The 16,298-nt window shown below is 35.8% G+C and overlaps 1 protein-coding gene across 1 annotated transcript in view; it reads right to left on the reverse strand.

The window, feature by feature from the left end:
* Positions 1-352: 352 nt before the first annotated feature.
* LOC126744561 (potassium voltage-gated channel protein eag) overlaps positions 353-16,298 on the reverse strand; it is a 45,303-nt gene continuing 29,357 nt past the window's right edge. The window contains 12 exon segments of the mRNA XM_050452018.1: positions 353-905; positions 7,649-7,936; positions 7,993-8,189; positions 8,667-8,891; positions 9,008-9,218; positions 9,726-10,018; positions 10,208-10,460; positions 10,530-10,729; positions 10,988-11,142; positions 11,239-11,375; positions 14,884-15,015; positions 15,074-15,325. Of these exon segments, the coding sequence (XP_050307975.1) occupies positions 780-905; positions 7,649-7,936; positions 7,993-8,189; positions 8,667-8,891; positions 9,008-9,218; positions 9,726-10,018; positions 10,208-10,460; positions 10,530-10,729; positions 10,988-11,142; positions 11,239-11,375; positions 14,884-15,015; positions 15,074-15,325 (2,469 nt within the window). The 3' untranslated portion in view covers positions 353-779.

A 16,298-nucleotide genomic window follows, 5' to 3' on the forward strand; every position in this document is an offset into this window, starting at 1 on the left:
AAGGCATTCCATAATGTGTAAAAACAAATCTATTTAATTTAATTGAAATCCTGGACATAAAAATGATTAAATTAACATCAGCACCATCAATCATAAAGTAGCTTATTGACCCAGTTTAGAAGATACATTAAAAAATCTAATCCAAAGTAGGTTTTTTATTAGAAATCCTTATATTATTTAGAATGTTTGTTTGTCGTAAAGGCATAAGACAATATTTACAAATAAACGGTGACTTGCTTTTTGCTGGTTCTTAGCTGAAAAAGTATTGCATTTGATTTTAATTTTTTTTTTTTGGAAAAAAAATGACTAATTTTCATTGGTACAATAAAAGTTGAACAATTAAAGTATAAACATTTAAATATAAGGGCGTAACACGGCTAAAATACTTTCATTATTTCTTTCTTGGAATGTGAGTAGTATATAAAATAAATGTACAAAGAAAATAATATTTAATTTTAATGAGTATGACATAATATTATCCAACATGCCTTTCAATTATTCAAAAAAAGAATATTCCAAGCATTTGACGTCAATTTGAAAAATATGTATTTTTTTAATGAATTTTTATGCTTTTTTCAGTATTTCACGTAAGACATTCAGACATTTAATGCCTAAAATATCTTTGTCTAAAAAATAACCATTAATGATCTTCACCAATGAAATTAGCCATATTTCTCCCCCGAACAAACTTACCTTAAGGCTTATATTAAAAAAACTTAATAACTAGATAACAACTAATTAAGAAAATCGTTAAATTCTACGAAGGACATTAGCCACCGTTAAAGAAATTCCTTGGGCTTGCGCGAGGACGGGGTGGGGACCGGATCTTGATGAAGCATTTTTGACGTTTCAGTAGGACTGGAACTCTCTGGAGAGGTCGCTTTCGTTCCTGTTGGGGTCGGAACCTACAATAAAACCTCGTATTAACACGTTAACTGTCACAATACAATTTCTTTTTTACCCCTACGAGCCAAAAGCTATTTTTTATTTGTTTCACTTCTAAAATAATAAAAATGATGACCTACAATTAATTACTTGTCAAAACACCTGTCAAAAATTGTGTTTTTGAACATGAATCAAGTGTGTCTCATAAGGCGTGGCTGACGAAAATTGCACAGGCCATGGTGTAGGCCATGTGAATCATACTTGATTCAAAACAAAACTAGCCTATTCTTGTTGTTTATCGTCATTTATGTGTGATCAGTCAAACAGTAAAGAACTAAAAACTTGTGTTTTGATATTTGTTTATTATAGGTCTTTATTATTGACTAAGGTAAGATTTTACCGCAAATCTTGTTTTCCAAGCTAATTTTAGATTTTTTTTTTGAAAAGATGGATAGTTATAATAAAGAACAGCAGCGTCTTCAAAAGCTGATGAACGGGATATTTTCTGATAAAGAGCCCGATCCTTTCGGAGAATCCTCAGATAAATATGAACCTGATAGTTCGCCTTCATCATCTTCATGTAGCTCGGAAAATAGCAACGAGCCATTAGTAAAAAAGAAGAAAACAATAAACATGCGCACTTCATTAGGATTTCCAGATGTTGGCGGAGAAGGTTCCAGTACGCAACTTCTTAACAGAGCTGATGATCCACCATTTTTCCAAAAACGTAAATAAAAATGACGCAATTTCGGAGACCATAGAGGCAGTTATTCAGCAGTTTCAGTTAGATAGTTCAGATGATGAGGAATTTGTTCCAAGATTGATGTGGCAAGAAGTGACTGGATAATACCTAAAGAACTTTCCAGCTGATATTCCTGAAAGTGGTATTGTAAATCACTTATTTCAACACATTGATAAGCCTCCTGTTTTTTTTTTCAAGCTGATGGTGGATGACAATGTTGTAAGTAACATTGTGTTTCGCTGCGCAGAAAAAAGAATCAACACTTTTAAAATGGTCCCGTATAAGTAAATGGATACTAATCCTGAGAAGATTATATTTTTATAATAATAAATAATAATAATAATAAATAAATTTATTTGCCAGTAATAGCACAAGTTTATAGTGCATTATTGGTATACATTCTTCATACATGATAAATGTATTACTGCAAAATGGAGTTTAAGGCAGTAAAACTGATATTGAATAAACTCCGTAAAAATTTTGTAACTGTAACTAACAACAAAGAATATTAAATTAATATATAGATTCAATGTTAGCACAATAGCAAATCATAAGTAGTATGTAGTTTTATAATTTTAACACAAGTAAATTACAACACTGTTTTTACCTAAAACATTCTAATAGTTCCTAGTTCTTATACTTATAGTAGACGTTTGTACCTATCCAAAACACAAGTACACTATACCGTATGAAAAAAAAAAGATAAATAAAAAACAACAAGACTTAGTGGTGTGTTAGCAAGTTATTTTTATATAGATATTTGAATTTTGTTGGCGTGAGTATTTTCATTTCGGGAGGAATATGATTGTATAATAGGTAAACATTATAAGAGAAAGATCTTGCAAACAAGGCAGTCTTATGGAAAGAAGGAGATATTAAGCCCCTATACCTTAGGTTTAAGTTGTGAACATCTGTTCTAAACTTTATTTTGTTGTACAAATATGGCGGACTTTTATTAAATATTATTCTGTGGAATAAGACAGCGGAGTGAAATGTACGGCGATTTTCCATATCCAACCAATTGCAAGTTTTGAGTTTGTGAATTACTGGCTCAAACTTCCTTATGCCAAATGCAAACCGCAAACACGACCTCTGAACTCGCTGTATCCTGTCCCTATCCTGTTTGGTTAGGCATGGACCATACAATGCATCACAATAATTAAAGTGACTTAACACAAGAGCATCTGACAATGTTAATTTTAGTTTTTGACTTAGTGCACGCCTATGTGGATATAACAACTTTAAATTTGCATACGCCCTCTGTACACACGCAGATACATGTTCGCTGAATCTTAAATCTGTATCTAACATTACCCCCAAATTCCTAGATTTTTTTTCAAAGGTAAGCTCTGAGTTATTTAAATTAATTTTAAGTTGGTTTTCTAAGTCAATTTTTTGTTTTCCAAAAGCAAGTATTTTAGTTTTTAAAGGGTTTAATTTTAAGTGGTGTTTTTCTGAGTTTCGAACTAGTTGATTCAAAGTATAATAATTGTTTATCATCAGCAAAACTATAATCAATACAGTGTTCAAGGGCATGTGAACACTGAACAATGAAGGACATCGGTCTTTAAATTTGGATGGGCTTACTTCGTGCACCTAAATTGGCAGACTATTAGTCCAAAAAGAAAATTTATGTAAACCAAATTTCAAATGTGATGTCACGCAATAGGTTTGAGTTGTTGTTGGCAAATTGGCATTTTCAAGATAATGAAAATGCTTATAGTTCTAATCGATTATACAAACTTGGACCCCTTTTGGAACCAACTGAAAGGGAATTTTCAAAAGTACAGAGCAAATATGCGTTGACGACGCTTGTCCCTTTTCGTGGAAGGCTGGCTTTCATGCAGTACATCAAGAATAAACGGCATAGGTTCATCGTGAAGTTATACAAATTATGTCTTGAAGGAGGATATACTTATGATCTGAAAATATATTGTGGCAAGGAAAAAATAGATGGATCAACCGTGCTAACTAACGTTGTTATGAACCTTTGCGAACTACTTTTGAACTGTGGGCGGTGCATTTACGTAGATAACTACTACGCAAGTATGAAGCTAACTCACAAGTTACTAGAAAGAAAAACTCATTTAGTAAGTACGCTTAGAAAAAATCGTAAAAATAATCCAAAAGTAAAGAAAAGCGAAGCATATAGTCAAGAGAGTAATACAGGAGTTGTAATTGAATGACCTAGATGAAAAAGGGCCCATCTTTGAAAAAGTGGATTTTTCAGGAAATGCAAAAAATTGTATTTCGGTCATTTCGGATAAAGAAAGTAAAAATGTAATATATGAAATTGACCTATGTATTTGTGACATATTTCAAAATGTTTTTACACCAAATTTTTTTCTGAAAATATATGTCTACAGGATATACAGGGTTACAAAAATTCTAAAAATGGGCCCTTTTTCTTCCAAGTGATAATCTATTGAAGATTACAAAAGAACTACTAGAAAATAAAATGAAAAACAGAAAATGAAAAATATTTATTTGAAAATCTAATTACGTTTTTTTATACAGAAATATGTTTTCCATGAGCTAAGGGTCTTCCTGATCATCCTCGTGTGTACATGTAGCATCTGACAAGGTATCATAAAATGCGGTATATCACCAGAATAAGCAAGCTTTTCGGGTATAGGGACACGTTCAACGCCAGGTTTCAGAAGACGAAATACATCGGGACACACACCATTCAAAGAAAAGCTGCCAAACATGAAGTACTTTGATTCAGCTTTAAAGTCAAAGAACTTGTATTTGGTTATTTGAAACTTTAACTTATTTGTGGTGAAGGTTTTTTTAAAAAACGGTTCAGACAATCCGGCTACAAAGTCCTTTACCATATTGCTTTTAAGCTCAACAACGGTAAATTTGGTACTTATGATGCTGTTCCAATTTGAAGGCGATTCAACTACTTCCCTTTTTCTTTGCATTTTTTCTATAACAGCAAAATGCCTGTCACAAGGCAGGAAACTGTGACCCCGTTGTGGAAAAAAATGCTGAACATTTTTAAACTTTCTATTAAGTACCAATGACTGCCAAAATTTTAGCATGTTTTGGTTATGATTCTGGCCCCTGCAACCGTCAGTAAATATATATAACTTTTTAACAGTGCTAGGTAGGAATGCTTCTATGTAATGGTTAAGTACAGAGAGAACTTCGTTACAGCCCCGCTTTGCAATATTTTCAGGCCAAGTATACATAATGCTCTTTGCTTTTTGCCAGAGTAAATGGATGTACAGTACAACCAAAGTTGTCTTTTATAAAAGACATCACTAGTACACATATGTGGACAGGGAATATTTTGTTTAAAGTCGAAGCAGAGAACTTCTGTATCTTCATTTTCTTTAGCTTTCATCAAACATTCTTGCATCTTTGTGTAAAATAGCTTTGCTTTTTTCTTATGTAACTTAAGATCTATTTCATAACCTCTTCTTAATGCGCCATTTTTTTCGCGGGAAATTTTGGCCTCTATTTCTGAACACGTAGTACAAACATCTGAACGAGGGCGACCAAACGTGTAGTTGTAGTTGTCACGAAAATACTGTAGATAAAAAGAATATTTCACTTCACATTTCAATTTTTGGAAATTTAGATCATTTTGTTTGGCGTCGAGTAGGACTTCTGGGTAATGTTTTTCCAGAAACATTTCATACATTTTCAAAACACTCAGCTGTGGTGACAGATACCTTCTTTGCTCACCGCTTGGTCCATAGTGCACAATATAATATGGAAAACTTCAATATTTTGAACAACAATACCAGATAATTTGTTTTTTCGGTTAGTGTGCTTGCCACGATTATCGGTTGGCACAGCGGCTAAAGTCTTGCATGCTCCAATATTTCGCACCCTCTTGACTCCAATTCCATGCAAACTGGCAAAGCCTTCACGACATACAGATAACACCCTTTCACCGACATGCACTTTATACGAAAAATTAAACTTCTTCTTGAACACTCCCTTTCTTTTTCGGTTTACTGACGATACTGTGATAAGAGGTTGTAAGTGAACATTCTGGGCCCCATGATCTCCAATCTCATTAAAATTTTTCAATATACGAGCCATCTCTTCTTTTGATAATGATGTAAGACATTTTCGTTTACATCTACACAAAAATAAGATATATTTTAAACTATATACAACATTCATTACAATCCTAACTTACCTGCATTTTTGCATTTTTGACCTGTTTGTCTAGCAGCTTTTCTTCCTGATTTACCAATGAACTCCTCCCCTTTTGCCTTTAACTTTTTATTTTTGACACTTTTCCACTCTTCAATTTTCCTCTTTCTTTTCGATTTTATAACACTTGCTTCCTCATTTTCTAAGACATCCATGATTATATGAATCAAGAAACAAAAATCCAAAAACCACACTGATATTTTATTGTTATTATTATGACTTGAAGGTTATGTTTACAAATATCAACACAAATTATGGGTATTTAACTTGGCGAAAGAAAGGCCCAAATGCAGCAGACGGGCCCTTATTCTTCTCAGCAGAGAAAAACAGCTGATTCAATCCGTTTTAGAGTACGTTTAGTGGGCTTTTCTTCTACTCGGTATATGCCAACTTTGACAAGGAATCAGAATTCATAAAAAACGGGTTTTCGACAAACTGTACAGATGGGCCCTTTTTCGTCTAGGCTATTCAATTTCAAAATGGCAAGACAAACGGGATGCCCTTATTTTATCTACCAAGTATACTGGTCAAATGATCAAAGTACCAACACGGCGTAATGCGGATATAGGGAAGCCGGATGTCGTTGCTGACTATAATACATGTAAAGCTTTTATCGATTTATCGGACCAAATCAAAGCATCTTCCTCAGCTTTGAGAAAGGGAATCAAATGGTACCGAAAAATTGCAGTGGAATTGCTTTTGGGAGCAGCTATGGTAGATGCGTACATATTGTTTAGGGTAGTAACTGGACAAAAAATGACAATAACAGCATTTAGAGAAGAAGTTGCTACATCCCTTTTACATCTTTCCCAAGAAAACCAAAATGAGCGAAGAGATTCACAAATAAACGCAAATTGAGTGAAACATATTTTGGAAGACGTCGGTACTGCTAACCGGCGAAGATGCTGCTTTTGTTATTCCAAAATATCCCAAGAAAAGGGCAGGTCTGTGGTAGCTAAAAATTCTGCACAAATTAGATGGAAGTGCATTCAGTGCGATAAGTATTACTGCGTGACTTGTTTCACCGAGTGTCATGTCTACTTAAAAGAATAGTTATTTTTATGCTTTTAAAAACTGTGTACCTAATCTGTACTTTGAGCTTCTAAAATGTCTTTAATTTTTCCTAATAAAAATATCTTCAAAAATAAATTTTGTTTTTGTTCGACAAAAATTAAAAAACCTTCCATTTAACGCCATTTATACAAAAATTTCGTGTGCTAATCTACGCCAGGCCACGCTTTTTAAATTACCATTGATTTATATGGCTACTGAGAATCACCGGTGAGCTACAGGCATAATTACAATAGTTTTCCTGTGAATTCACGTGGCATAAACTAATATGCTACCTGTGAGACACACTTGATTCACGTGGCAGTTAATGTGTTAAATAGCTACTTTAACTGGTCTATTATACGTAGTTAGAGTACAAAGAAGACAAAATGGCTGCAAGAGTGACCTAAAAAAGCTGTCAAAGAATCTTTGCGAGTGAATAAAAGCCAAAAATCTTCCATAACTCTCTTAATATTAAAATTAGCATAATTAATATATTATGGAAAATTATTGATTCTTTCATTGCTAATCCAAAGAATCATAAAAAACTCCGTTGCGATTTTTCGTTCTTGAGTTATGGTCGTTTGAATTTTACCAATATCACTGCTAGCTTGAGACGTTAGGCTCAGAGTCCTTATTCGATCCAAACATTCGAGCTTCTTGAAATAAACTTTATTGGAAAGATAATCTTCTTTACAACAATACTTCTCCATCTCTAAACCCTCTACCAAAAGAGATATTTGACACATTCAAACTCAAACAATTCATTAAGAGATGATAAAAGCCAAAACTTACTTGCGGTGCCGAACCTTTCATTCTAATTTTCGATCTTCTCTTCTTAAGTATGACCGTGCCCAATCCCAAATTGTCTACAGAACTTCCTGGTTTGCTCAATAGCTCTGTAGGTCTTTCTACAGGCGTCCCACTATTGGAAGACTTTTTTGTGGTATTCTCGGCGGATTCACTCGGGGATTGCGAACTGGAACCGCTTTCTGGACTGAGTCTCTTAAGAATTTCGGTCATCATCTCTTCCATTCGGTTCATTTTTTGGTTCATTTTTTGAATTTCGAGCTTAACGTCTACCTGGGAAATACGTCCGGTTGATTTATAGAAACCAAATAATAGAACATTAAAATTACTTTAAAATCCATAAGATTCGTCATCAATTCCTTATATTCTATTGGAGCGATGGAGTCAGGGACGGCCGGCTGATACATTGAAGCAGTAGAGGGATCGCGTAGACCGCAATCGTAACTTTGCATTTTCCTTAGGGATAAATTCCTCGGCTGTTCTACTTCTACCATCTCGTCTATGGTGTCTTGTCTGGTTATCGCGGCTAGTAATAAAGAAAAAAAAACAGTTTTACAGTATCGTACATTTAAGAAACCTGGGCTAAATTGGAGGAAAGTGTTCTTTAGTTATCAGTGGAAATTACAGTAAAATCGGACCAAAGAGCAGTAAACACTTTTATACAGACACCTTTTATTTGAAAATTCGCAATCCTCCTCACTTTGTAGAATAATGGTTGATAATATATTATATCTACAATGGTTGGTGTCTTCGTTAATTTTTTAAATTCTACTTTTAAGTGTTCTTTAGTAGTTAATGGAAACTAGAGTAAAATTGGACCAATTTAAACCGAGCAATAAACACTTTTATGCAAACAATTCTTTGTTTGAAAATTCATGATCCTCATCGCTTTGTATAATGACTACTAAACGTATTCTTTATTTAATTTTCTATAAATTGGACGAACTTTTACTGAACAGTAAACACTTTTATAAAGACGTTGAACTGAAAAAAAGAGTCATACCTGGACTAGACGTGGCAGAAACCTTTTGCAACTTAGGAAATATCTTGTTACCAGATCCTGCAGTGGGTTGACTGGCTGAACTTCCGGAGGACGAGGAGCTCGGTCGGTCCTTGGGATCTTTCGCACTCAAACTCCTTTGGAACGCTGTGGCTGGTTGGGTGGAACTTTCCGATCCAGAGTCTAAGCTTGCGGAGCCCAAGAGTCTACTCCACTTACTACCCCTAACTGAAATGAAAGATTATTCGTGCAGTTTAAAATAGATAATCTCTTTGTCGTTTTCCTACTAAAGTCAATCTTACTTAATAAGCTTTCATAAGAAGAGTTCAGGTCATCAAACATACCCGAAGAAGGTCTAGTGATGGTAGTTTTCACACTCCCGCCACTGCTATCGTCTTTCTCGGCTACAGACGAGAGCTTAGTGGTCGAAACCACCCTCGTAATATTTTTTTCGGCACTATCCTCCCCACCTTTTTCCACGTCACTGGCAGGAGTCGAAGCCGCAGCTGCCGCCTGACTTCTATCCCTTCTGAACTTCGAAAAGATCTTCCTGACCTTAAAAAGCGTCCACCATTAACCCCTTTCCTTTACCTTTAATTCATTAACACACCTAGTATAAAAATTTTAATTTCTTGACTTTTAGTGATTGAACTATAGTAAAAACTTAAAAAAAAACGTCGATAAATCACTAGTTTTGACTACTAGAATTCAGAATGTTCAACTTTTAATAAGAGACAAATAATTTTGTTTCTTACAGTTTCTTACACTCCTAGAATCATAATTTCAATTTCAATTAATAATTTGTAAATTTTAACAACTAAAACCAAAAATAATCAATTGCCAATAAGAGACAAATTATTTTATTTCTTACAGGCATTCCTGGCATAAAAATTCTAGTTTCTTGACATTTAGTCAATGGATTTCACTAATTTTCTTAGAAAATACTAAAAGAGTAGAGAAGAAAGAAACAAATATGTTCATTTTTTACATGCACTTCTGGCTAAAAGTTTCAGTGTCTTGACTGGTAGTGAATGAATTTTAGTTATCTCTAATGGCACTCACCAAATGGTCTTGATTTTGATCCAGTTGCGGCTCGTTTTTCCTCCTTTCCGCCAGCTCTTTTTCCCTCTTCACGTCGGCCACTTTTCGGAAAATCAGCCGGTGCCTAAGGTTATACGTTAAAACTAAATTCCTAGCGAAGCTATTGGCGAATGCTTGATAGAAGTCTAACACCTCGAGGAGTTTGTCTCGCTTGATGGTGTGTAAATCACAGTAAGTTAAAGCCCGAACGTTTGCAGCCGATTGGCCTACGGCGTTGTCTTTCCAAAAGGAATCTCCGAACACGTCACCCTTACCTAGAAATGTCAACCATCAGTGAAGTCCAGATATCTGGAAAACTGTGATAAAAACTTTGAACCATTTTATTAGAGAAGGATCTGTTTGTTCTATAAGTCTTTGCAAATTTTCATGTAAAGATACTTGAAGAAAACTGAGTGGGTAATTTAAGAAACTCTCATAGGACAATTAGTTTCTCTTATTCCTACCTAATATCGCGACGACCTCGTCGTCCTGTATAACTTCCAACGATCCGGTGACAATAAAGCATAACGAGTCGATCGATTCGCCGGTGTGGTAGAGCAGATCTCCGGGGGCCGAATGGGACATGGTGAAGTGCATCGCTAAAGCCCTCAAACACCCGTCGGAGGCCAATCGAAATGCCGGATGTTCGTTAAACACTTTTCGGTTCAGATGTACGCAAATGTCGGCTTTCATGTCTTTTGGGCAGAAATTTAGCACCTAAAACACGATTTAAAAAAAAAATAGTTTTTTTTATTATTTTCAAACTCATTCATAGTTTTTTCGTACTTTATCTTGATCCAGTCCCTTGGTCATAGCCCACGTTGACACCACATAATCCATAACCCTTTCCGAGAGTGCCTTGGGAACCTCGTGTAACTTCATGAACTCCCTCACGTTATTTAACATGTCGTGGTACTTCGCTGTCGCCGACGTCATTTGTTGAATTATCGTCGTTACATGACCAAATATCGTGGCATATAATAAAGCTAAAGTGAACAAATAACGAATATACTTGGTCTTATTATGTTATACGGTCCTAATATTAACACGTTGTGTGGTTAGTTTATGATGCTCAGCGGAACTCCCTTAATTTTCATCGCTTTGTCATTTATAATTACTCTTGGGGTTTATATGGTTTTAGCAAATATGCTGAATAATTGATCGTATTTGGATTTTGATGCCTATTAACGCCATTATTGCGCAAAATATGAATGAATTTATTTAATCGTTAATATTTATTTTACCTGCAATGATCATCATACAAATGGTGAATATCCGTTCGTTATCAGTTTCGGCCGCGACATTACCAAACCCCACCGAAGTCATACAGGTCATCGTAAAATATAGCGCGGTTACGTACATGGTCTTTCTTGAGGGGCCGTTAATGAGTTCTGGGGTACTAAAACAATTAGACATAATTATTATAAACTAAAAAAACTTCCAAGAATATCTATATCAATAATTAAAAGGTACTTATACTAAAATGAATTCTAACCTTGAGTCGTTAGGCCACACATATGAATACGGACTTTGAGTAATATTGGCAAGTTTCCACAGCCAACTATATTGCACACCGTTATCCGCATCTGATCGACCAATCGAGTACCATATACACGCCAACCAATGAGCAACCTGGAATTAATATTCGAAGAATTTCTATTATGTCATTATTTAAGACAGTTGAGTCATAAAAGGCAAATGTTTGACATTTGACAAATAAGTCACGTATGATTTGACATTGACACTGTATACTGCTTTTTATAGCTATTTTAGGATTTTTTATAATTTTTTACTTTTTTAAACATTTTTTACATTTTTTTTTAATGATCTATTTTTTTGACATTGTATACATTAAATTGTATATTTTATAATAATATTTTTGACTACTTACAATTTTTAAATTGTATTAATCTGTATATATTGTAGATAATCTATTCTATTTATTTATTTATATTTTTTTTTTAAATTTTGTTTTGTTTTTCTCTTTTTTTTAACTGTGTTTTGTTTGCATTTTTGTGTCTTTTTTGTTTTACAGCTTTGTCTACAAATTGTAACAATTTCTTGACAATAAAGCATTGATTGATTGATTGATTGGCAGGTCCGAATTTACTAAATAAAAATCTTAGGTTCAGTAACGCCATCTCTACATTGATCCCAGTAAATTAAAATTTATCTTCCTGGGATAAATTTCAATTTTAGTCTACCCCATTTACAGAGAATTCGAGAATTAAAGTTGACAGATTTGACAATTGACAGTAATAAAAGACAAAGGTTTTAGAAGATTTGGAAGTCAGAATTAAGAGTCAATATTTATGAATTCATTCAAATAACGCCATTTATAGCTGAAGTTTCTGGATGAATTTCTTCAAAAAATTACATTGAATATTGATCCAATTGCCTGAAATTAGACAGGTGAAACAAGTAATTGTTTTAGATAATTGATTCAATATTCCAGGCAGTTGAGCCGTCCCCCTTGAATTGAATTATCGAAACAGTGGGCTGCCGAGGCAGTTGTGCATATAGGTCTCCTGGCAGAGGGCCCACCTATGTGCGCTTTGGCCTGTCTCATACCAGGGGACTCGGTCCATCTTCGGTGGGTCCACTTGTCCAGCAGACCCTTCATTGAGGCGACCGCAACGCATTTGGCGATACCAACTATGGGTTTCGGTCCCATCGGCACATTCACAAAGCGAATACTTTGGCCTGGAACACAGTGGCGTGCTCCCCCAGCGAGTATGATGCCCTACTGAAATGTGGGATCCCACCACAAAGCCCTGATCCAGCTTTCTTATTCATTCTGGAGCCATCTGTGTACCAAATGGTCTCCATATTTAGCAATGCAGGTCTGTTGGAATGTTGCCACTCCTCTCTGCCTGCAATGTGCGTTACGAATCCCTCGCAGTCACTGTTCACAGTCACTGGAGCTATGCAGTCACTGCCCATCAGAAGGAGAGGACATTCCTGTAAACAAATTTTTGCGTGACCGATCTCGCCAGCACGTAGTTCGCCGAGGACGTATAGCCTGCACGCAGTCCTCATTGCCTCGAATTGCACAACGAGGTCCAGAAGCGGAAGGCTCAGCAGAGTCTCAAGCGCTCTAGTTGGCGCCGTCCGCATGGAACCCGTTATGCTGAGACATGCAAGACGTTGGACTCTGTCCAGTTGAGCACGAATTTTCGGTTTCTTCGTACATGGCCACCAAACGAGAGCCCCGTATGTGAGAAGAGGTCTCACAAAGTGCGAGTAGATCCAGTGGAGGATCTTAGGAAACAGACCCCAGGTATTGCCGAAAGCCCGCCTGCAGGCCCATAGCGCGCAGGTGGCCTTCTTCATTCTGGTGTCTGCATGATCGTGCCAGGAGAGTTTGGGATCTAACTTGATTCCCAAAAATCGAACTGTCCTGGAGTAATGCAGCTGCATGCCACCTACAGATATAACAGGGGGCGTGCCAAAGTTACGTCTTCTCGTGAATAGTAGGAGCTCTGCTTTTTTGGGGTTAATCCTGAGACCCCTCGAGAGGCACCATGTGTCCACCATACGCAGGGCTCTCATCATAGGGCCCGGCATTGAAACGGCGTCTTTCCCCGGGCAAAGGATTACCTGATCATCAGCGTAGGCTTGTGTGTATAGGCCAGCATTGTTTAAAAGATTTATCAGGCTGTCGACCACAAGGCACCACAAGGTAGGGGACAATCTCGTTGTTGAGCTGGGCAGATACATGACGTTTCGAGACCATGGCATCTATCCAGCTAACCAACAGGGTTCTGAGCCGCGGCTCTCGAGTGCTTGGCAGATTAATGCGAAAGGGTTTGTTGTCGAACGCCCCTTCAATGTCTAGAAACGCACCCAGACAGGCCTTGTCACTACCCAGAGCACCCTCCACCTTCCTCACGAGGTGGTGTGGTGCCCGCCTGATAGACGTATTGATGCGTATGCAACCGTCTCCCTTTTTAGTCCAGGTAATTGAGCAGTTGAATCATTGCTTAAGATTATTAATTGATCCATTATTCCAGGAAATTGGATCATAATTCCAGGCAAAAATAAGTAAGTGTCTTCTGACAAGAATACGTGGATTAATGATTCAACTGTAGTTAGGATCATAACATCTTGCAATTTAATGGATCATAATAGCAAGAGCCTGGAAGAATAGCTCAAATTCCAGAAACTAAGGGCTCAACTGCCTGTAATTTTAAAAATCATGAAACACCATTAAGTATCGCCTTCTGCAGTAAACTTAAGTAACAGGTTTGACATTTGACAAATAAGTCACGTTTGATTTGGCATTGACAGTTCGGAATTTACCAGACAAATATTTCAAGTTCAGTAACGCCATCTCTGCATTGATCCCAGTAGACAGTTGACATTTGACCGTTGTTAAATTTTAATTTTAGTCCACGCCATTTATAGCGAATTCGAGTAAACGTTTTAAACTTGACAGATTTGACAATTGACAGTAATAAGAGGCAAAGGTTTTACATTTAACTAGCAAATAAGACATTTGACAATAGGTGATGATGGATGGTTCAGTCAATAGTTATGAAATCGTTTAAGTGACGCCATCTTTAGCGAAATTTTAAACAAATTGCTTGTAATTATGTCAGTATTCCAGGCAGTTGAGTTACAGGAAGCAAAAGTTTGACATTTGACAAATAAATGACATATTTGACAAAAAAACAGGTAATGGACGGTTCGAGATTTGCCACTCGGATTTCCTAAAATAACTCAAGTAATGCTATCTATAGCGAGTTTCGAAACGAATTGCTTCAAAAATTTGCATTGAATATTGATCCAATTGTCTGAAATTGGACAGGTGGCGAATTATTTTCTAAGATAATTCATTCAATATTCCAGGCAGTCAAGTCATTGCTTAAGATAATTAAAAAATTCATTATTCTACGCAATTGGGTCAAAATTTCAGGCAAAAAAACCTCAAGTCTTAATTTTCTGGAACTGTCTGAAATTATTGCTCAAATTCAAAGTTTTATGCCCGGCCAGTAGTGCCAAGAATTATGTCCTAATTGCCTAAAATAAATAGTTGTCTGCCTGGAATTAACCAGAATCACGGATCAATTGCCTGGAATCGCTCCATAATTTTACACACGTCATAGGTCAAGAAAATATGATCATTTAAACTACTCACCAACATATAGAAACAGAGAAGTAAAATCAGCATGGCCGCCCCATATTCTAAATATCGATCCAGTTTTCTCACTACGCGTCCTAGTCTTAGAAGTCTTACCACTTTTAAAGCACTAAATAAGCTCCCAATTCCCTAGAAGAAGAAATTATTTTATTAAATTTACTGAAGCAGTTGAGCATTGTTAACTTACGTCTTCATCGTGATCGAAAGCATTGAAAACGTCATAAGGCAGACAACTTAGAAGATCGATGATGAACCAACTTTTGAGGTAATTCATCCGTATGACCTTCGGGTCGGAGACGACTTCACCACCGGGACCCACGAAAGTCGTATGGAAATTAAGTACTATGTCAATAAAGAATATCACATCGACAATTGAGTCCACAACCAACAAGGAGACGTCCTCGGACGTCTTGTTCTTAAATGCTACGTTATAAGGAACCTGGAACAAAAACAGATTTTTTTGGGGTTTATTCGTTTTATTTGATCAAGAAAAATCGGATGATTGATTGTTTGGTAGTAGAATGGTAAAATGACTTATATATGTATGCTCCTGATGAAGGAGTAACCATTTGCGCTCTCCTTAATTTCTCACAGACTTTCGTTTAACCTTCTTCATCCTCTCCATCTATTTTTACTCTTCCTTAAGATAGCAAATTCCCGTAATATTTTGCAAAAGCCAATTTTCCAACTGTATTATAATGGATTCAATAAAAAATGTTTCTTTGTCAAAACTAACCCTCACTTGCCAATTATGAGCATGCACTAACAACTATTCAAGTTCACTTGTTCATGCCCTCACATCTTACTTTTACTGCGAACATATTATCTGAAAAAAATTGCTTTTTTCCAGGTTTTTTATCTAAAGCCTATGAAGCACTACCAATAATTGTACTAATGGTTATTATTAGTTGTAAAGCACATACAATTTTATATTATTGTGTTCCACTTAGGTGTTTATATAGTGTGCCCACGCATGTGTAATTATTAATTCAAACCAAAGCTATACTATTTTCAGTACAACTTTGGTTGTTTATGTCAAATTAAGTGTAAAAGTGCTCTTAAGTTGCAGTATAATAGAAAAAAAATTGTACTTTTTGTTTCTTGGCAATGAATATTATTGGGGTAGGGTATTTGATTATAATCATTAATAAAGTGGCCTAGGAATTCTTTTTTTTTTTCAAATAAAACTATTAAGACTAACTACGTACTGTTTCTGGTGCTGATATGCGAACACAATAAAATAAATTAGAACCCTACCCCATTATGATCCAGTACCAATTGGGAGATATCTTCCGATGTTTTTTTCCTAAAAGCTACGTTATAAGGTACCTGAAAATAAAATAAAGATAATATTAACAAGGATTTTTTAAATAATTATTTATTATTTAAATACGAAATATTATTCAATGGTT

The sequence above is a fragment of the Anthonomus grandis genome, chromosome 14, assembly GCF_022605725.1.
Source record: "Anthonomus grandis grandis chromosome 14, icAntGran1.3, whole genome shotgun sequence".
In the NCBI taxonomy this organism is placed as follows: Eukaryota; Metazoa; Arthropoda; class Insecta; order Coleoptera; family Curculionidae; genus Anthonomus; species Anthonomus grandis.